General features: G+C 40.7%; 1 protein-coding gene across 2 annotated transcripts in view; it reads right to left on the bottom strand.

Annotated features, from left to right (window-relative positions):
* Positions 1 to 23833, bottom strand: part of ASCC3 (activating signal cointegrator 1 complex subunit 3) — a 417235-nt gene that overhangs the window by 306443 nt on the left and 86959 nt on the right. For both annotated transcript variants that reach the window (XM_006118439.2, XM_075923934.1), the window contains exons 9-10: positions 7076 to 7276; positions 6476 to 6616 (exon numbers count right to left, since the gene is read on the bottom strand). In XM_006118439.2, coding sequence (XP_006118501.2) covers positions 6476 to 6616; positions 7076 to 7276 — 342 coding nt within the window. The remainder of the gene's footprint in view (positions 1 to 6475; positions 6617 to 7075; positions 7277 to 23833) is intronic.

Genomic DNA, 23833 nt, shown 5'->3' on the forward strand with positions numbered 1-23833 from the left:
TTTTTTTTAGGAAGAGCGGCTTTATGGCAAAGATTAGTCAAGGCTTGCAGCACTGGTTGTGCTTAAAGAGTAGACAAAGGTCTGAGTTCCTTTGGTACCTGTGACCAGGAAATCATCAGTGCTGGAAGGATGGCTGGACCTGTACTACTCACTAGAGTCAGAGGGCGTCCTTTAGATGGCCTAATGTCCCTAGCTGCTGATTGAGTGCCGCAGGGCTACAGGGTGGGTGGGCAACTCAAGGCAAGCTCATTGGTTGCTGACAATTTCTTCATTTGCACCAGGAAGCAGCATTTCTTAACTCTCTTCTGTGGTACTAGCAATGTCAATCAGTGCTGGGCAAGTGCCAGTGCCTGAAGTGCACTGCTCATCAAAGTTGAAGTGTTAGGTAACTCATGTCCAGCCAGCGCACATGCCAGGTAGCGGGTGGATTCCATAAGGGGAGTTCTGAGTCCCTCTATTTCTGGGTGCAAGGACAGGCCAGAGCAGCCCACAGTGCAGCAGGCCCAGTGCTACTGAAGCAACCTGTGCCATGCTATAGGCAGGAGACTGGTTAAGTGGTTAAACATGGTTACATGGGATTTTACATCCCCAAAGGAAAGGCACTCCAACTGACCACCATGGAAGGAAAGAAGGAACTGAGAGGACACGGAGCTGACCAAGGAGTGCAGCACTTAAGGGGCAACACAGCTGACCCTACAGACACCACTAGTGCAAAAATTTCTGGTGACTACACACATGGATACAAAGCACAACTACAATGGTATCAACATGAGTAAGTACTTGAAGAAGAATGTGGCTTTTACACTCAAAATAACAAAAGACTTCATGGTTCTTCAACAGTAAAGAAATTCCACGTTTCTACCAAGTGAACAAGAAGTCATCTTAAATGTGTTCTCCTTTTATTACAATGTCATAGACCTCCCTACGTCTCTTTAAACAGCCAACTTCTTTGCATACGCAGCAATAAAACATCCTTAACAAAAGGACAATTCAGCATATATGCAACTAACTAAAGTGGAAAGCACAACGTGTATCAAATCACATTATTCAATGTTATCTCCCTGTAGGCATTAATATTCTTGGGGGCCAGGAAGTCATATCTGTGATCCTCTAAAGGTTACAGCTGTCTACTACAGGCTAAGGCATCATGCTAACAGAGCCATCTGTTTATAATACAAAATGCCAGCATAAGGCAGCATCACAAAAACATGTTATGTCTCCTAGCCTAGTAATTTACAAACAAATCTGTACTAGTTCAAACCCATTCAAGTTCTCCATGGTCCAAGGGATTTCAAAGATATCTGAAATTGTTCACTGTATGGGCAGAGCCATACAAGGATTGTTTTCTTCAAGGATTGCTGATAAACGGTGTTCAAAGCTGTATCAAACATTTTGTCAATTGCATAAAACAAAAGGGTGTTAGTCTATTTTTAAGTCCAAGTCAACAACCATTCAGAAAGTTATCTGGCAAAAAGACAACATCTAATGACTGCTGATATGCCAAAACTATCATTCTATGCATATTCTGTAATATAAACATTAAGTGGCATGTATAAATTTTAAAAGACCCACTACCCGGTCATTTTCCCCAGGGAGAAGCTGAGGAAACAACAAATCCACACCTAGCAGAAGTTAGTTATGTCATTTGATGCACTACTAGGAAGTGCTCACATATTAGGTGATCAAGGTGGTAAAGAGCCTGTATAGGAAAAAAAAATAGACTCCAAGCCACAGTCAGTCAACTGTGCACAAGAAAGAAACTTGTACTTCACAGCAATCTGGACTTAAACTATATAATAAGGTCCCTAAATATTGCACTCTGGAGAAGCAAAATGGAAAAAAATAATGCAGCTCTATTTAAACTAAAGCCCCTCATTTTAAAAACTGAAATAAACACAAAAATGAGCAATAGAGGGAGTATAATAGCTATTTATTATTTTTATACAGTTATCACATTCAGTTTTCAATGTGGCAAAAAAAAATTTGCATTGACAGTACACACCGTCAGTGCAGAAGTTATACTGAGGAAGAGGGAGACCAGAAGTTTTGCAGGTGGATTAGAGACAGTTCAAGTTTTGGAGGGAAGTCCTTTAGGTATCTTTACATGCAGGCTGGCTACGTCTACACTGGCCCCTTTTCCGGAAGGGGCATGTAAATTTCACGAGTCGTCGTAGGGAAATCCGCGGGGGATTTAAATAACAATGTCCGCCGCTTTTTTCCGGCTTTTAAAAAAGCCAGAAAAGAGCGTCTAGACTGGCCCCGATCCTCCGGAAAAAGTGCCCTTTTCCGGAGGGTCTTATTCCTACTTCAAAGTAGGAATAAGAGCCTCCGGAAAAGGGCACTTTTTCCGGAGGATCGGGGCCAGTCTAGACGCTCTTTTCCGGCTTTTTTAAAAGCCGGAAAAAAGCGGCGGACATTTTTATTTAAATGCCGCGGGGGATATTTAAATCCCCCGCGGATTTCCCTACGACGACTAGTGAAATTTACAAGCCCCTTCCGGAAAAGGGGCCAGTGTTGACGTAGCCGCTGTGTCTAGACTGGCCAGTTTTTCCGGAAAAACTTGCCAGCTGTCTACACTGGCTGCTTGAATTTCCGCAAAAGCACTGACTGCCTACTGTAAGAAATCAGTGCTTTTTGTGGAAATACTATGCTGCCCCCGTTCGGGCAAAAGTCCCTTATGCGCAAACCTTTTGCGCAAAAGGGCCAGTGTAGACAGCTGAGATTTGTTTTCCGCAAAAAAGCCCCGATCGCAAAAATGGTGATCGGGGCTTTTTTGCGGAAAAGCGCATCTAGATTGGCCACGGACACTTTTCCGCAAAAAGTGCTTTTGCGGAAAAGCGTCCGTGCCAATCTAGATGCTCTTTTCCGAAAATGCTTTTAACGGAAAACTTTTCCGTTAAAAGCATTTCCGGAAAATCATGCCAGTCTAGACATAGCCGCAGTGTAACGAAAAGACATCTGTAGCAACTTCAGTATGTTCAGACTCCATGATTTTTGAACTGATTTTTTTTTTTTTTTTTTTGTAACTGTTTCCATTGTTTGGAGGACACTAGTGAGGTGGATCTTTTGATAGAAGCAAACAGAATTTGGATCATCTCCTGAAAGTAGAATGATTCAACTATTAACTCTCACAAGATCCAAGCAGCAAAGTTCTAGCCATGTTGATCTCAAGATTTGAGAGAGAGAAGGTAGGTGAAGTAATAGCTATTATTGGATCAACTGCTCTTGATGAGAGACTAAAGCTTTGTTTACACTACGCATCTTTTAACAACCAAGCTGTGTCCACCTTGAACTTCAGGAACCTTCTTAGAGTCAGGTATATATTGAAGTATGTTTAATATATGTTTTATGTTCCTTCCACTTTGGGATCTTGTATTTTACTTTATATATATTTATTTATTGTGTTTTAAAAATGTTGTAAGCTGCCTTGAATATTTTAAATAGAGAGGAGGGGTAAAATATTTTAAATAAAATACATAAATTAAGTCAGCGTCTTTCAGATGAAGAGCTATAAACCACATGCCCTTCTCTAGAGAGGGGATGACTCTACAAGTAAAATCATATGGAATCATGGTTTGGAAATGAAGTGAAGAGCAGTGTGGATTAGGTGTGGATTTATTGAGCAGTGAAGACTCCATCCTCCATTCTTTTTGGGTACCTGAAAGTAGTTTGAACAAAACATTGTGCCCTGAAATGGTTCTGGGATGTGTTCCATAGCTCCCCTCACCAAAAGGAGGCCATCTGTAGTTGGTGGGTGTCAAAGTATAGTTGCTGCATCTGTGCACCAAACTGGGGAGTGTTATGTGGGCATCTTATAAACTCTATGACAAAGCTCCTCTGGATAAAATCTAGGGCCTTCTTTTCTGTTGCTATAGCTTTTCTTTCTGGAAGGAAAGGGGTAGCCAGTAGGTGTACTGACATGCAGAATGGCTGATGGCTCTATAATGACACTCAAATATCACTTACATGATGATTGGGTAGTTGATGTAGACAGGCAGATTTTGTGGACCGCGGACTATTTTTTCCGCTTGTAACTATGTTGATGATGTAGCTGTGGGTCCCTGTAGTGCTATGATTAGGGCACCAATAGAAGATTCTCTTAGGTGCTGGTGTATACATGCCCAAAGATCTTAATATGGCTCCAGAGTCTTTTAAGGCAAATAGGGAATTATCTGTCTTCTGGCTGGCGACATATAATTTGTCTTTATAAAAGGTCTTCTATAATGTTTTGCACCTCAGTGGGGAAGCCTGAGGAGTGTAACTACGATTCCCTCCTCAAGACAATTCCTGTTGCCAACACATGGCAGGCCACATCTGCTGACCCCAATATAACTTGTAGCATGGACCAGATGAGTAACTTGCCTTCCTGAAAAGCCACCTAGAATTGGTTGTGATCTTGCAGTAACAATTTTGTCAGAATACTCAGCCATAGTTGATAAAGTCATATCTAGCCATCCGGGCTAAGTAGTTGGAACTGGAATCTTGCTGAGAAGACTACCTTTCTACCCCGCATCTAGAGAAAATACCTTAACTCTTCAGAGCCAGGCTAATTAAAGCATCATCCAAAACTCTCTTGGAGTGCTTACCTCATGAGGATTGTATTAGCAATGTGGGGGAATCCTCCTGAAGTGAGTAGGGCCATTTGGAGGGTAATTATTGGGGCCATGAGCTCAAATATGAACATCCTAACTGACCCTGCTTTATGTAGCCTGTGACCATGGTCTCGGTTACCACCTCTGCCTCAGTGCACTGGAACATTACTAGTTACTAGAATAAATTTGATTGGCAAATATGTCCTATAGTGAAAGGCGCTAAGAATTCAATCTGTTAATTTTAACCAAGCAAAGTTTAAGGGATGACTTACGTACACAGTTATAACAAAAAAAAGGAAACAAAATTTGATGAGAGGGCTCTTCAGTCTCGGAAACACAGGCATAACAAGATCTTATTGCTGGTGGCTGACAAAATACAAATAAGGTGTATATTTTAACAATGTCAGTAACTGATCATTGGAACAAACCTGGGCTATGGTGGAACCCTCATGGTGGGAAACTTTCAAATAAAGATTATATTTAGAAAACAAAATCTAGTTCAAACATGAATTAATTTGGGGAAATCTCATGGTATATATTATGCAGGAGGTCAGGCTAGATTACCATAATCTTTCCTTCTGGATTTATAATCAATACATGTGTATTTTTAACATAGGAAATAAATTTTTGTCTAATGAGATGTAAGGTTGTAAGAGATGTAAAGTATATCAAAATTAAGAAAAAAGTAGATCTCAATTGCATCAATTTTAATCACTACTGGATTAATTACGCCAGTGTTCGAACTGATAATCAATATAGCCAGAGCTTATTCATGAAATTAGGAGACAAAGTGGTAACAAGAAGTTTAAGAATGCAAATACAAAAATATGGAAAAGTGGCAGAAAGACTGTTTGCCCAAAATGTATACCTGAGAAAAGCCACTTTTCTAAACCAAGACGACAATATAGTAAAACATAATTGCTAACAAAAAAAATCTGTATGCTACACAGAACTGTTCATGAAGCCATGTAGTCAAATTCAGTTATCATAATGTCTAGAATTTCTCAAGAAGCAAAAAAAGGACTTCATTAGTGATATCTGATACTTTTCATCATAAATATTCTTTATCAGAGAATATACTGAGATTAGTCATCAAGAGAATCTTCAATGTTATTAACCCTTTAAAAATATGATTGATAAGGAGATTGAAGTAATACCTTCTTATTAGAACAATTTTCAATAAGAGACATTACCTCATCTACCTTGTTCTTCTAATAACCAGGACCAATACAACTACAATACCACCTCATATTTTAAAAAGGTCTGACAAAATATTCATTTTCAATACACATTATAGTAATATTTCAAACTTATTTTGCATTTACCCTCTAAGAACTTGACCCTACTTGACACTCTCTCGCTCTCTCTCTCTCTCTGTGTGTGCATGCATGCGTGTGCAAGAGCATGAGCAAGAGAGAGTATTTGTGTTTTGTGCAGAGAGTGTCAAGGGAGGCAGAAGAGGACTTATTTTTAAATGAGTCACTAGTACCACAGTCATCGAAAGGTAAGAAGACGCAATTAAAAACTGGAATCCATAAGAAAAGTACCGGGTTCTACTAACGATTATAAGCAATGAGGAGCACATGGGTTTACTCAGGGACCTAATAAAAGTGGGATGTGATAGGAAAGTTGTGGGTATATTACAGGATTGTAGATGGAACCACAAATTTCAGTGAAAAAATTGATCATTTTAAGTTGTGTTTCAGATATATCTGAAAGTTTTCTCCATAGTATAAGCATTTTCAACTTTGGTCTCATTTTAAACATACACAGTAAAAATTACACAATGTTATATTTCAACTGTCACATTGAAGTTTTTTTAAAAAAATGAAAATTGTACACATGCATGCACATAGGCACTATTAATCTGAAACAAAACATACCTGTGTTCGCAGAATTTCACCTTTTGACAACTGCATGTCACCGGTCAACTCTTTCACGGTGATGCCTAGTGGCTCCAGACGCTTGCTGAAGTAATTTGTCATTTCAGCTGCCAAAGCCTTCATAGGAGCAACATATACAATCTGCACCAAAAGGACACTAGCTTGATAAATGAGCAAACTGCACAATGTCATTTGTTTCATGGCAACCAATACAAATCACAATTTATTGTGAAATATGATTCTAGGCACTTAGAGTGAAAAATCTTAATAGTGATATATGAAAAGTAGTTATCTTTGTTGGATAAGTGTGCCACTGTTTAGAAAACAATGGATTTTGTTTATACAGCCTCATTACTTTGAGAATTGGTTCTGCATCAAAGCTAAATGTATTTTCATAGCTTTTCACATGGGTAATAAGATTTTCAGAACACAAATAGGAATTGGTTTAATAGTAATGAAGTAAATCACCAGCATTTTCTATGATGCTTGGAGAAGTATAATACCCTTGAAAACTTCTTGATTTCATATAATGTGTATAACTGCATAATGGGTTTTATCTTGCAAGCTAAAAAAGTTGGTTTTGGTTCACTGAATTCCTACCTTAAATTCATCTTTTTTGATAACTCCTTGCTGAACATGCTGGCGAATTTCATGCAAGACAGTTAGCATTGCAATGTTAGTTTTCCCAGCTCCAGTAGGTGCACAGATCAGCATGTTCTCATTTGTATTGTAGGCAGTCTCAAAAACTATTGATTGGATTCGGTTCAGTCTTTTCATGCCTTTAAAAACAAGTTGCCCAATCTGAAAGAAAATAAAGTATTGCAATAAAAATGCAAAGGCCAGCAAAATTAAAGGGATAATTTTGGTATCCTCTTAGAAACTAGTTACAAGCCTTTCATCCCAAACACTAAGAATATCAATGCTGGAAACTACAAATTTATTTTCTTATGTATTCTAAATAGGATAACTTCTAAAACAATAACATGATTATGAATAAGTGACTCTTAATTACACAACTTAAGTTTTCAACTATTTCTTTTACGAAAAACAGACTGACAAAACTTCATTCAGTTTATGAATATTAGCATAAATATTCATAAATGAGTTTTATGTATTTTAAACAATTACATAATTGTTAAGGACAAAATGAATACCTTTATAGAACTTTATAAATTACAAAAAGGGTTCTAAGTTGATGTACTAAGGCATATAGAGGAAACAGTGCCCCCCTTCTCTCTGATGAGTAGAACATTTTCAGAGCATTGTCAAACCACTACCTAGATAGAATGCATAGCTAAATGAAAAGTCAAAAATATAAGCTAACATATTACATTAAAAACAATATTAAGAGAGCATTAATGTTACTGAGAGATTAGGAAATGCTAGAATTAAAATTGTCTTACAAACTTATGGTGGCCCCCTTTAGCATATGCAATATGATTAAGGCCCTTCATTTTCAGGTTTTATTTTATTTATTTTTTCCCAGGAATGTATCCGTGTTTTCAACTACCAACAACAAAAGCAGGTAAAAAAATCAGGAAAAAAAACTTGTACATATTTTTTGCTGGGTAAATATATAGGGCTTATATTGTTGGTTGGAAGGATAGAGAAAAATGTATTTAAATACATTATAGCTTTGTTGAGTGGAATTCAATGTGGTTTGCTGCAGACCACCACGTTTGAGTTTAAGAAAACAATCCATCACTAATCCTCAAATAAAACTTTGGTTTGAATAAACAGTGCACGGTTTAGACTTAAAACTATTATCCTATAAATACTTACATTTAATTATTGGGCCACAGCATTGCAGTACATACTCTCAACTTCATTCTTTTCTCCTATTTTTTTAATACATTTTGAATACTTGTTTGTGTTCTCAAAAGTATTATGATAGGTTTTTGCTTTCTTCCCCTTTTAGTGTGTCAGATCCTTAAATCATTATCTGCTAAATGCTTGAAAATGTGCATGAGGTGGGAGTGAAATTCACCAGTACTTGGAGCATACACAATTAGTGGGAGGGAGATAAAAGTATTACCAGCTGGGGAAGTATAACCCTCCATGTGACACCCACTCAGGTAACTTGTTCCAACTCCCTGCTCGCCCTCCTCACACTCGCCTCATCCCCAATAGGTTACATAGCATGGGGAGGGGAAACAGGATACATTCTCCATCCATGCTGCCTGCTTAGGAGGCTGCCAAGGGCAGCACAGTAGCTCCTGGGAGACAGCAGTCTCTGCACGGAACCACACAGCATCCCAGACAGGTAGTGTGGCAGGAACCAGAAAAGGAAGGCTCTGGATCCAGTTTCTTTCCTTCTGGTTCTGCTCCTACTCCCCACATCAGCATTTTAGAGAAGGGTATGTATGTCCCTCCCTTGCGTCACCCCTGACATTGAGATGCACATACACTTCAGTACTTGCCTGAGAGCCTATTCATTGTGTGTATCTTCTTTAATACTGCATAGCCTTACTTCAGCAAGTAGCTTTGCACATACTCACAGACTAATACGCAATACAGAATATCATCAGAATACATATCTTGTGCAGTACATTATATTTTGCTAATAAAATAAATTATTTTTATATAATGAATGATTCAAAAGTAGTGTGTGTGGCAAAGTCCTCACCCAGGCTCCTGGCCCTGGAGCTCCTCCTTTGGCCACAAATCAACCGGAACCCTTTCTTGTGCAGTCACCTGTGCCTTTTATTGTCCATGCCAGTTTCCCACCACCTTCTATTTACAGCAGGTCTAATCAACTTTGGAAGCCCTGGGGTCAACAATGATACTCACAGCACATGCCGAGGGCTGCAACTTAAGTGTAGTTGCATATACATGTAAATATATATGAAAATATATGCAAATAGCTTCTTTCACACTGACGGGCAAGACTACACAACACGCAGGCCCCATTTAAGTCAGTTCTGCTGATATTAATAAAATGCAACATTTACCTGATTTCCACCCAGATGACAGCACTTTTAATGAGCAATGGCAGTCCAGGAATTTAACTACTAAAACATATATCAACAGAAGACCATCATATGGACTACTTTTTTGTTTTGGCTGCCACCTACGGACCACAAACAAATGGGCCGAGTATTGAGTAACCCTGATTTACAGAGCTTGGTTTGTTTCTTCCTGCAACAAATTCAGCTAGCCTCTTCAGCTGGCTGGGGAGGACAGAGGATGTTAAATTTTGATTAATTAACTAATCAAATAGTCGATGGGATTTCCATTGACTATTCAATTAGTCAATAAGAACTACTGTATTCTGACTTTGAAATGTACAAGACCCCCTACTGCAAGTGCCACATGGAGCCTAGGATTAGCGGGGGACTGCCTACTGGCCCCAGCCTTCATGCAGCATTCCAACTTTGAAATGTACAAAAGCCCCAGCAGATACTCTTGCATATTTCAAAGTTGGCTGCTGCTTCACCCCTGCCCCCTCCCACAGAGCTAGAGCTGGGGGGAACCGCTTTTAAGCCGGCTCACTCCAGCACCCCTTACCCCTCCCCCTTTGCTGCCTCTTTCTGATAGAGGCAGCATTAGGGAGAAGCAATTAGTTGACCAGTGTGTCGACTACCTGATTAGTCGCTTACATCCCTAGGGAGCACACTCAGCCACTCTCTAGCTCCTCCCCTTCCACTTCCCCTCACAACTGCCTCTCTGGCAGTCTTATCGAGCCCTCTAGCTAATGAAGTCCACAGCTGTTTCTCATTAGTCCCTCAAGCACGGGCTTGCTCACTGGGGTCAATTGCCCTTTTCAGCCAGGCTTTATTGGCAAAGTTCTGGCTTAGTTAGCAGCCTGTCACAAGTGATGCTCAGAGGCAAAACAAGTACTTCTTGTAAAAATTGGACTTTTGGGTTTAAAAAAAAAAAAGTTAAAACTGAAAATGACAAGGCTTAAATATGACACACATGATCATACACTACTCTTTCCACAGGACCTCTGTGTTATTCAGTAACCAGTAGTCAGGATTATGTAGTGGAGAATGCTGTCTCTTGGGGTATGTCTTCACTTATCCTGAGATCATTGTTCTGAAGAGCAATCTCCTAGGCTTTGATTTAGTGGGTCTATTAAAGACCCACTAAATCAACCACTGATGGTACCCTGTCAACCCTGGTACTACATCAGGTCATGAGGAGTAAGGGAAGCCAATGGGAGAATCTCTCTCATCAAACTCCAACAGTGAGGACACCACAAAAATTTGTCCTGAAGCACAATGACTCCTGCTATACTATTCTCATAGCTAGAGTTCCAGATAGTAGGTTGACTTTCTCCTGTAGTGTGGACCTGGACTTGTTATACATACACTACACACAAAACTGAGGCTCTCACTCAGGTTTGAGTCCAAGACCCTTTTCTGTCAACAACCAAATCAGATTGATTTTGGAGAGCAAATTCAGGTCCTAAGACCTTGATGAGGTTTCTGGGTCAAGCCCTGCTGTGACTTCAGTCCAAAGCACTGTTATTTTGTAACATGTATGCAGCTAATAATACAGATTTGAATCAGAGTATATATAGCGCACTATGGAAACATAAGCAAAACTATGAGTCCCACGTTAAGCACCTGTAAGCCCAGATGTATGATGCAGTGTGGATGTTGGAAATATCCAGTCCACAGATACAGATTTAAAGTGCAGTGCAGACACATTCTCTAAGACATGCCCCCATCTCATTTATGGAAGAAGTTGGGTGTCAAGTGAATGAGACAAAGGAATGCAGGAAGAGAAAGGATCATGATATAAGAATTGCCATATGAGTTAGATGAATGGTTACTGTGTCTTTCCACAGAGGCTAATAGCAGGTGCATCAAAGAGAATAAACAGAACAAGTAATCACCAAGTGATCCATCCCCTGTCTCCCATTCTTAGCTTTTGGCAAACAAAGGCTAAGGAGACTCAGAGCATTCTTCCATTCCTGACCATCTTGGCTAATAGCCATTAATGGACTTAAACTCAATGAACTCTTATATTTCTTGAGAAGGCCAACACTATGACAGGGTTCAAACAACACTAGCTGTCAAAGAGTTCCACTCTCCTTCTAACATGACTGGTTCTGTCCTTCCTACTCATATTTTATTAATCTTCCATCCTCTCCTCATCAGGAGAGTCCCCATTAATAGATCCTCCCTAAGGGATATGTCTATTCAAATCACGTGTTCCTCCACACCAGTCAGCTTTCCCTCAGTCCCTTCTTGAAAAGTGTTTGTTCATAGGATATGGGGAATTTGTCTTATTTTTTTTCTAAGAGTGTGTTAATTTGAGAATATAGTGATTATATGTTTTCTTTACATTGTTTTTTGTGACATTTGATGAGCTATACCCACAATGCATGTATAGGAGCAAAATCTTGAAAGATGTGGCTGGGGAGGTAGGTCACTGTAGCAGTGTAGATATGTTTTGTATCTGCTCTGGAAGGATATAGAACTACTTGAGTCCTTGTCTGTGCGGATAATGAAATCTACTTCTTTGACTGTGCGCTCATTTGGTGAAGAAAGGTTTGACGTGTTTTAAGTCGTGTAACCTAGACATTCTCTTCCAAATATATGTTGTGGTATACCAGTGCCTGATTAATCAAAGGGAAAACCTGCAGTCTTATCACACTAAGCTCTAAATATTTAAGCAATAATGCTATTATAAGTGAAATATCACCTGGCACAAATGTACTGATTATGGCACAAGAACACAAAATAGCTAGCAAAGTATCTGTGCATGAAAATTATCTTAATTTTCCCTTGTGCGCAACAGTAGCAGTTCTACTCAAACTCAGGCTTGTACTTTTGTTTACAGCATTTGAATTTTTACTTCTATACCTATCCCAAATATATCTGAATATCTGTTACAGTGCAGTGAATCTTATATTTCGGAGGGGAGGGGGCGGAATTTCTCTCCCTTTAGCTATTTTAAAGTATATCCGGAACTTTTCAGGACGTCTCCTTAAAATTTTAAGTAGTTGTGTTTCAAAAGTGCAGCAATCCTCACTAGTAATATCCTTTTATAGGTTATTCCGTTTGCAAATCTGTAGGTGGAAATCCATTTGTTTCATATCAACTGAAGTAGTTGGGAGTCCCTTCATTTTCATCAGTGGGGCTATAATAAAGTGTTAATGATTTTCCTACAGAAGCAATGATTGCACAGCTATAATAAGGTTCGATCGATGTATTTTACAGTCTTTTTATCTAGTCTTCATAGTCTTGGGTTTCCAGTTTGTGCACTATTTAATTTTAGAAATTATTTAAAGCACCTCTGAAAATGGTTGCATTTTTTCTTTGTTTCTTACAGTTCCATTTAGTTAGGTTTTTCATATTGTGTAAACTGTTTTCAGGTGTTATTGAGGGAATTATGGGAGAACAATTCACACACAGGTAACAAATACATAATACAGCTAAATATAATATGCAAGCAACTTACAGTATTATATCTGAATGTCCTTTTTAAAAGGAAGATATAATATAACAGTTCATCTGGAAACAGCTTGTATCAGGCCAGCAGACAGACTCGCCAGGCCACTGAAGTGAGGCAGGACAGGCTCTACAGTCCCAGAAAGGGCAGGGTCTCATGCAGAAGGGGAGGGCTGGGGCAGCTGGCCCTCACTGCCATGCAGACTGCGCTGTCCTGTTAGTGCCACCTGAAGCGTCCTGCCTGGGGCTCTGCAGGGTACTGTGCAGTGCTCTAGTGACTACTGATAGGGCCTGGTGCTCTGGCTACCACAGTTGCCTCCTTTGCCCTGCCTCTGTTGGTGGGCCTGTCCTATATTATGGTGAAAAAAATGCCTATAGCCTAGAGTAAGCAAAGAAACAAAGCATGCATTTAAGTGAATTATTACATCTGTTATCAATATGATTATACACAGGATTATATACATATTATATATGATAGTCAGTATGTGCTTACTCTTTTGCTCCATCAGAGTCTGAAAAACAATATCAAGTCAAGAGTCTGTTTATTATTTAGGACCCAACATACACTTTCCTTCCTCCTCTCCTCCCTCCACCTGGCATTCTGCAAGGGACCTTTGTGTCTTCTGTGGAAGGGGCATTACTCATTTTCCTTTTTTTTATTAAGGTAAGCAGGGTAGCTCTTTGTATTAATGTATTTCCTTGTGAAACATACAGTATTAGAGCATGTAGTTAGTGCTTATATGTTTATAAATCCTAATAAATAAAAATTAATATATATTAGTACACAATGTAAGGTTCACTTAAATAGGCATATAACAACTGTCACTGCTGTACGGATACTAAAACAACTTTCATTTGTATGTGTTAGCAAATACCTATTAAAGTAACTTTAGGTCTAGAATAAGCAACACAGAAGTAAATGAGAAAAAACAGACTGATTTTAAAATATGTTGGGCGTGAGGTTGTTTATAAATTAAACCACTGGAAAACGAGTCTAACAGAACATTAGTCATTTGGTCTCATGCCTGACCCAGCACACCTATTGTGGACTCCTGGGGCCACATAAGCATAGTTCCAGGAGGCCTGTACAGCTTATTTCATTAAGATTCTTAGGCTTGTGCATAGAACCAAAATGCCTGGTGGTTCTTCCTGCCCGGAGCAGAACACCATTGTTACAATTTATTAGATACAAAAGGGCCTTGTATGCATTCTCCATGTTCACTAAATTCCACACCTAGTGTATAAATACCATAGTTAGCAGAAACCATTTGTGACAGACAGCGAACTCTAATATCACAAAATTTCACTAGATGGCTCATTATGCTTCTAAGTCTGCTTAAAGCTATTATGCTAGTACTTTATCAGCAGTGCACAGTTTTAATGCTTCCATGCACAGATTTAAGCTATTATGTCATCACACAGATATCTGAAGCAACAATAGCAGATCAAATTTCTTTACCTTCTCCCTTGCTTTGCTACTCTCCCAGAGTCAATGATTTGAGTACTACTTCTCTAAACTGTGTAAGTATTTTAAATTATTCATACCGTGGGCTCAACATCTGTAATTTAAAAATACGTATTTGACATGGATAAATTTCATTTTTCTGGATGGATTTTACCCAGTAATTTTAGACTCAGATTATTTCTTATTATTTTAAATGAAAAATTTAGTCATTGCGTCTTAATTGTACAGCATACAATTATCTAATTAAGATAAATGTCCTTCAGAACTAAATTCTGTTATTTTAAAATAACAAATTAAGGAGTGTATTACTCATTCATCATAATAAAGTTGACTAATTAGTAATACAGGTTGCATCTCTGAAAACCAGCACTCTCTGGTCTGACGAGAGAGCCCAAGAGCCTAAAAGCTGGAGGGGCCAACCAGCACCAGCGGCAACAGGGTCAGCAAGGGACTGGGGCTGCAGTCCCCAGCCGGCCCACAGTAAAATCATGGAGTGCAGGGCTGGAGCACAGGGAGCCAGACCCCAGCAGCAGCTCCATTAAGCATGGAGCCAGAGACAGAGCCCAATGGAGAGTGGGACTGGGACATTGTTGCTGAAGCCAAAGCCTGAGCTGTTCAGAGAGCTGGCAGCAGCTGGGCCAACAGCCCAGCCAGTTGGCAGGGGCGGAGAATCATGAGGCAGGGTGCCTGCTGGGCTTGGGGGCTGGTGGAAAGGAAGCCTTCCCTGGTCCGGCAAATTCTCTCGTTTGGGACTGGTCAGGTCCTGATGGTGCCAGATCAGGGAGGCACAACCTATATTTTAAAACTGGACATTTCAGCAGCTATGCCAGAACCTCAGTCCACCCCCTCCTCTTTTCCCCAAAGCTCCACTTCCATCCCTCCTATTGCTCACTTTTCCCCTAAAACCTAATCATGCCTGCAGAACCAGGGCTGAAAGCTGAAGCTGCTCAACAAAGGTAGGGCGCAGCTCCAGGAAAGTAGGAGCTGTCATGAATAATGGTCTGGCATCTCCCTGCCTCCTCCACTCGCAATATCCAGACCACAGATGTTGGTCAGTAGATCTTACTGGACATTATCAGGTTCCCTTTTCAACCAAAATATAGGACTATGTAGCACTTTAAAGACTAACAAGATGGTTTATTAGATGATGAGCTTTCGTGGGCCAGACCCACTTCCTCAGATCAAATAGTGGAAGAAAATATTCACAACCATATATACCAAAGGATACAATTAAAAAAAAAAATGAACACATATGAAAAGGACAAATCACATTTCAGAACAGAGGAGGGATGCGGGGGGGAGGGGGGAAGGAAGGTAAATGCCTGTGAGTTAATGATATTAGAGGTGGGGAAGGGGAGATGTCTGTGAGTTAATGGTATTAGAGGTGATAATTGGGGAAGCTATCTTTGTAATGGGTAAGGTAGTTGGGGTCTTTGTTCAGCCCCCTGCGGAGAGTGTCGAATTTTAGCATGAATGCCAGTTCAGAGGATTCCCTTTCAAGTGCAGATTTGAATGTCTTCTGAAGTAGGATGCATGTGATTAGGTCATTGAGACAGTGTCCTTTCTGGTTGAAATGGCAAGAAACTGTTTTTTCTTTGTGATCCTGTCTAATGTCTGTTTTGTTGGCATTGATTCTTTGGCGAAGTATCTGAGACGTTTGTCCAACGTACATAGCAGACGGACACTTTCGGCACATGATAGCATAGATTATATTTCTGGATGCGCAGGAATATGTATTCTTGATCTTATAACTCACTTGGTTAGGCCCAATAATGGTGTCAGCAGAGTGAATATGTGGACAAAGCTGGCAACGGGGTTTGTTGCAAGGGAAAGTACCAGGGTTGGTATTAGTGTGGTATGTCCTGTGGTTGTTGGTAAGAATCATCTTGAGGTTAGGTGGTTGTCTATAGGAGACTATGGGTCTGTCTCCCAGAGCTTCTTGGAGTTTAGTGTCCTGTTCCAGTATAGGCTGTAATTTATTGATAATGTGTTGGACAGGTTTAAGTTGGGAGCTGTAGGTGATGACAAGTGGTGTTCTATTGTGGGTTTTCTTGGGTCTGTCTTGATAGCTTCCCCAATTATCACCTCTAATACCATTAACTCACAGACATCTCCCCTTCCCCACCTCTAATATCATTAACTCACAGGCATTTACCTTCCTTTCCCCTCCCCCCCCCCTGCAACCCCCTCTGTTCTGAAATGTGATTTGTCCTTTTCATATGTGTTCATTTTTTTTAATTGTATCCTTTGGTATTTATGGTTGTGACTATTTTCTTCCACTATTTGATCTGAGGAAGTGGGTCTGGCCCACGAAAGCTCATCATCTTATAAACCACCTTGTTAGTCTTTAAAGTGCTACATAGTCCTGTATTTTGTTTCAGCTACACCAGACTAACACGGCTACATTTCTATCCCTTTTCAACCAGATTTTTCTGTCAAAAAAGAGGCACCTAGCCATCCTTCATCTTGAGCGTTATACATGTAGATCAGATCACAAATTTAAACATGCAGCTTGTTCTCTATTAATTGCGTTGGATTTTAATATATACCATAATCAATTGACCTTAAATGTTTTACATGTTAAAAGCCCCATCTTATATTCACTTGCCTTACTGCATTTAAGTAGGAGATAATCTTACTTATATTACATGACTGACATAAGTAATGTTACAGAGAGTCTATGAACTCAGCAAGATCTGTATAATCCTCAGCCATGTAATTAAGTAATTCCTATGCTATGTTGGCCCCTCCGCCATGTTGGTTTATATAAGTAATCAAACTAGGTTAATCAGAATTTTTTGTTAGTGGTCTACTGGCCTCTGCTTTTGCATGTCCCCTTCATTCATAGCAGGACAAGGCATCATCTAAACCACTCTAGACAGATACTTGTCTAGCCTGCTCTTAAATATCTCTAATTATGTAGACTGGATAACTCCCCAAGGCAATTTATTCCAGTGCTTAACCATACTGACAGGATGTTCTTCCTAACGTCCAACTTAAACCTATTTAAGTCCACTGCTTCTTCTATCATCAAAGGTTAAGGAGAATAATTTTTCTCCCTCCTCCTTGTAATAATCTTTTAGTACTTGAAAACTGTTACATCCCTTCTCAGTCTTCTCTTTTCTAAACTAAACAAACCCAATTGTTTCAGTCTTCCCTAACAGGCCACCTTTTCTGGGCCTTTAATCATTTGTATTGCTCTTCCCTGGACTTTCTCCAGTTTGTCCACATCTTTTCTGAAATGTGGTGCCCAGAACTGGACATAATACTACAGCTAAAGTCTAATAATCACGGAATAGAATAGAAGAATTACACCAACACTAATACATCCCAGACTAATACTAGCTTTTTTTGTGCAACATCAACAGAAAGGGCACAAGCAAATGAGGGTTATGCACTATTCTATACACTAGGGATGTAAAAGTTTAACCGGTTACCTGATAAGAATTAGCCTTAGCAGAATGCTTACTGGGTAACTGGACCTCTCCCAAATCCAAATCCCAGTGGATGGACAGCTACGCCTGGCCAGAGTAGAACAAGCTAAATCAGGCCACCTGGCAGGACCCTGAGCACGTTGGGGCAGCAGCTCGGACCATGTGGTGGGCATGCAGGACCCTGGCAATAACTACACCAAATCAGCTGTATGACAGGCAGGCGGGACCCTACCTCTAGCTTGCCAGAGTGGCTCCATTCTCAACCATGATGAAAAGCTTGCCCTGGAGTAGTCTCTGCCACACCTCCTGCATAGACCCAGTTGGACCGCAGCTGCAACTGCCCATGCTGTACCACCAAAGGCTAACTGGTCATTTAGCCAGTTAACTCTTTTGACAGATATTTATATCCCTACAGCAAATCCAAGTGGTGATGAATGTTGAAAAATGTATCCCAGGATGTTTTATCAGAAATAGGAATACATACATATATTTCTGATAAAGCACAGTGTATGTGAGAAAGAGTATCCCAGATCAGAATGATTCGAGGGTGGGAGGTATTACCCACAACTCTTCTGAACTGGGATATGTTTATAGCCACTTGGGTCAGTTCCTAGTTCAAGCAGCAATTATATACTAATTAGTTCTGAACACTTAAGCATTTGATTATGTAATATATACTGTACATTTTTTTAAAAAAACAAATTTGAATTTGGCAGTTTTAGGAAACTGTCAAAAGTTAAAGAAAAAAGATTCACTGGGGTCAATCATTCTCCATACGGACTACCAAACAAACCATCTTACTGATCATTCCTACCTCTCTATCTTCCTATCTGAAATCGTAGACATCTCCAAAGTTTCTCAACCTTCTAAAGTCTTGGTTGAAGCAAACTCTGGACCAGCCCTGACTGTACTCTTCTTAGGATAATAGGACCTGGAATAGCCCTATTTTGGAATAGTTACTAAGTTTGTGTTTTTGTACACCTCCCAACCTCAAATAAAGAACTCTCTAATTCTCACAATTGCATAGCCTTTAGCAACAACAAAAAATGATGTATTCAGTCACTAAGGACAGCTTACACTTGGATATTTTCAGAATTAACTGTTCTATAATTTATTTTCTAGAATATTTGTTTTTATATAGGCCCCCACACTCTAATTCTAGAATAAGAGTGGTCACATGAAGGTTTATACTAAAATAAACATTCAAAAATAATTATTCAAGAACAGCTATTTCAGTAAGTTTCCAAGTATGTTTAAAGATTCAGACTAACATGGCTATCCCTCTGGGACTTTTCAAGTATAGATAATAAGCCTTAAAACATTTTGGCTGAAATGTCTCATGCTTGCTCTCAGAGCAGATTTATTTTTTAAATAAAAGTTAACCAACAATATTCAGGTATTCTTTAGTTATTTGAAGGTGCACAATGAAGTGTGTTTATGAATAATTAAGAATCTTTCCAAGTGCCTTTCTGAACTCCCTTGTGCCATGGTGTTAACTCAAAAGTAGATTTGATTTATAACTTCAAATATGCAGGTACAGTACTTGTTGTGCTGAATAAGAATTGTTTTCTCCTTGAAAAAAGTTCAGAAATGATTCCATTACAGAACTTTTAAAACAGCATCCATAGCATTCACATTACATTGTCATAAACTATTGAAATATCACACTTGCATACATTCAGGTAAAATCAAAGAACTGCAAGATCAGCTATCAAGTATGTTTTGAATAGGAAAGGTATATATTCTTCCAAATAGTTTGTCAAAATTACTTCATTCATACTCAACAATAGTTTTCAACCCTACCTAAGATGCATTTTCAAACAGTGATATACAGGCAGTCCCCGGGTTACATGGATCCGACTTACATCGGATCCCTACTTACAAACGGGGTGAGGCAACCCCGCACTAGCTGCTTCGCCCCAGCAGACCAGGGAGACGCGAAGCTAGCGCCCCACCCAGCAGACCAGGGAGACGCGGAGCGGCTTTTCTCAGCAGACACCTCAGCTTGAGAATAAAGGACTGAAGGAAGTGAGGTGTGGGAGAATAAAACTGAGCTATGGAGAAATGTTTGGCTAGAGTTTCCCCTACAATATGTACCAGTTCCGACTTACATACAAATTCAACTTAAGAACAAACCTACAGTCCCTATCTTGCACATAACCCGGGGACTGCCTGTAAAGAAACTAGCACATTTTGGATACTACCACAATCAAATGATGGTGATACAATTTTAAATCTAACAGTATAAAACAAAGATGAAAAATACTGTATAAATTACATTAAAATGAAGAGGTTGTAGAAGTAATTGTAGGAACTAGTATATAAACATTTCCCCAACATATGAAAGCAAGAATAAAACAACACATTTCTAGTCTATTCTAAAATAGATACAACAGAACATAAAGAACTCGCTGATCTTCCTATACAATATCTTTCAAATTCCATTTTCTAATTCTACCACCACCACAGATTTTTGTGTTTCCTCTTTTCTTGTTTTTCAGTGGCTCAGATAACACAGTATGTTACTTCTTAGCAAACAAATAATTTCTTTATAAATATGTTTTGGAATAAAGGGTAGGTAAATCCTGTAACTTTCACGAAACTCACTGATTAATCGTTTCAAACACGATATGCATATTGATAGTTCATTTTTGATTATTAGTTGAATAAGGTTTCAAAATACAGAAGAAAACAAAATTTTTGATATCAATAACATGCTGCTCATTCAGCTTAAGTACTACATGCTTGTCTGTAATTTGGTGAAATCTATTTCCCATCAACCTTCTAGAATTTAGATTTTCTACTATTTGCAGTTAGTATGCGATTTGGGAGTTAATGAAGACCATAAATCTCATCTGGGTAACAATTTCTTTTAGCTAGTCACATCTCTTTCGCTTCCTTATCTAAAATGATGAAAAAATATTAAAACTGGCTGATACCTAAATTAATACTTGGTTCAAGAAATCAAAACAGGCTCCATTTCTGTCACTGGAATAAAGACGAAATCTCAATTACTTTGGAAACTGAATTTTCCTTTTGTAATGCACTTAATGGATTCCTTTAACTAATAGAATTTAAGTTAGATACACTTCATGATTTGTGTTAAATAATATTTGCTAATAAGATGGAGGCTTTTAAATGTGGTAGTGTGCATGACTTAATGTAGACTCTGCTCCTCAGCTAACGTGGTTTCCATAGGCATGGAAATTAAACTTAAAAATAAAACCTCTATTTAGCCAAACTATGTTATATCCTCCAGTATAATTTTAGTTACCATTTTAAATTCTAATCAATATATATTTCAAATTAAACTGAAGACTAAATTCTGCTTTCAAACGATTCCACTGAATTGATATTAAAGTTGACATGTCATGCCCTGCATAATTTTTCTGTTTTCTTCTTTCTGCAGTTGGTTCTGGCAGCTACAAAATACAGGCAGTCCCCGGGTTACGTACAAGATAGGGACTGTAGGTTTGTTCTTAAGTTGAATCTGTATGTAAGTCGGAACTGGCATCCAGATTCAGCCGCTGCTGAAACTGATCAGCGGCTGATTCCAGGAAACCCGGGGTAGGGGCTTCCTGCAGTCAGCCACTGGTCAGTTTCAGCAGCGGCTGACTTGGGGACGCCTGGGGCAGAGCAGCTGGGGTGCTGCTGGGTTGGTCCAGTAGCGCCGCCCAGTAGCGCCGAGGAGCGGCGGCGCTACTGGACCAACCCAGCAGCACCCAAGCTGCTCTGCCCCAGGCGTCCTGATTCAGCCGCTGCTGAAACTGACCAGCAGTGGCTGAATCAGGACGCCTGGGGCAGAGCAGCTGGGGTGCTGCCCGGTTGGTCCAGTAGCGCCCAGAGCGGCGCTACGGGACCAACTGGCAGCGCCCCAGCTGCTGTACCACAGGTGTCTGGAGCAAAGCCGCGGAGCACGGGGGCAGCGGGACAGCCCAGACACACCGTGGCTGTCCTGCTGCCCTTGGGCTCCGTGGCTTTGCTCTGCTTTGCTCCCCGTCCCCCTGCAGCAAAGTGGCGGAACACGCGGGCAGCGGACAGTCCAGACACGTCTGGGCTGTCCGCTGGCTGCGTGCTCCGCAGCTTGGCTCTGCTTTTCCCCCTGTCCCCCTGGTCAGCTGACCGCGCGCTTCACGGCTTGGCTCTGCTTTGCCTCCCCCGTCTGCAGACCAGGGGAACGGGGGGGGGGCAAAGCAGAGCAAAGCAGAGCCAAGCCGCGGAGCGTGTGGGCAGCGAACAGCCCTGTCCGCTGCCCGCATGTTCCGCCACTTTGCTTCCTCTCCCTGGTCTGCTGGAGACCAGGGAGAGGAAGGGCCCCGTTCGTAACTGCGGATCCGACATAAGTCAGATCCACGTAACTCGGGGACTGCCTGTATCACATTTGCACTGCAAAACCTTGACTAGCGACTGGTTGCACTTCTGGATCATGACAGAACGCAACAGAAGCAAATTAGCAATTCTCCAGCTATTCTGTTGCCCAAAGCTAAGATGTCAGTTTCTGTTATTCTGGCCGACAGTAGCTCTGAGATGTATGTTACAAATCAATCCTAGTCTCTTATACCTCTATTTTTAATTCATTCTTTTTTAGGAATCCGGGTGTGTGGAGGGTATTAATAGGTTCTCTTCACACTATTCATATCACTGCCATTTTAATGATTAAAACAAGGTGGACAATGTTTTAAGTTTTACAATGTTGTCCCAATTAAAGTATCATGGAGCAAGTGGTTTCCAGAATTATCTTAGCCACTCCCCGCCACACACACTCAGAACATTACAAACCCGGATGTGTGGCATATGCTAGAAGCAACTCTGCATCTAGGTAATATGAAACAAAACCTTTTTCTAAAAGCATAGAGCTTCAAAGTTACCTAGTTACTGCTAGATGCATTTATGATTCTATTTAAATATTAGAATGAGTAAGGATATGTAAAAAAAACACAGAGTCCTGTGAACCAATAGGTTGAAGCCCTATAGGCCAGAAATGTATATACAGTAAACTTCTGATAATCCAGCACCTTTAGGACCCAGGGAGTGCCGGATTATCAGATAATCCGGACTATCAGAAGGGGGGGCTATGACGGGTCTGGAGTGGGATGGGAGGGGATGCCACCCCAGACCCATCATAGCCCCCCCTTACGATAGTCTGGCTCTTCCCCAGGCGTCCCAGTTTCAGCAGCAGCTGAATCGGGGAAGCCTACAATAGAGCAGCTGGGGTGCTGCCGGGTTGGTCCCGCAGCGCCGAGGGGCAGCGCTACAGCACCAACCCAGCAGCATTCCAGCTGCTCTTGGGGACGCCTGGGACAGAGCAGCTAGGGTACTGCCCGGTTGGTCCCGTAGCGCTGCCCCTTGGGGCTGCGGGACCAACCCGGCAGCACCCCAGCTGCTCTGCCCCAGGAGTCTGGATTCAGCCTGCTGGTGAAACTGATGCTGCTGGTCAGTTTCAGCAGTGGCTGAATCCCGACGCCTGGGGCAAAGCAGCTGGAGTGCTGCCGGGTTGGTCCCGTAGCACCGCCCCTCGGCGATGCGGGACCAACCCGGCAGGACCCCAGCTGCTCTTCCCCAGGGGTCCCCAAGTCAGCCGCTGCTGAAACAGATCAGCGGCTGATTCCAGGAAGCCCGGGGCAGAGCCATCCACCCACAGGGCTGGAGAACAGAAAATCTATTAGCCTGGGCCCTCCAGGCTCTGGTGTGTGAGGCGAATGTGGTGAATGTCTTTCTGCTTCTCAGTCAGGGGTCTCTCACTTTGCTTCTCACTTGTTTGTGGTCCCTGACTGATTTTTTTTGTGAATTATAAATACACGGCATGATATTATTTAAATCATAGGCTCCATCGTTTCTTTCTAGAATACAAAAATACTTTCAGTTTGTGAGGGGAAAAATTAAGGTTTTTTTATTGGTTCATAAGTGAACGTAGCACAAAGCTAGCGGTACACAATTGCAAGCATTTTTTATCTGAATGTTACGTATGTTGTATTATTTACAGCTAATGAAGTGTTGAAAAACCCTGACAATCTGATACTGTGTTTCTCAAGGAAATGGTTAAGGACCATATGCA

This window comes from Pelodiscus sinensis, chromosome 3 (assembly GCF_049634645.1).
Source record: "Pelodiscus sinensis isolate JC-2024 chromosome 3, ASM4963464v1, whole genome shotgun sequence".
Taxonomy (NCBI): domain Eukaryota; kingdom Metazoa; phylum Chordata; order Testudines; family Trionychidae; genus Pelodiscus; species Pelodiscus sinensis.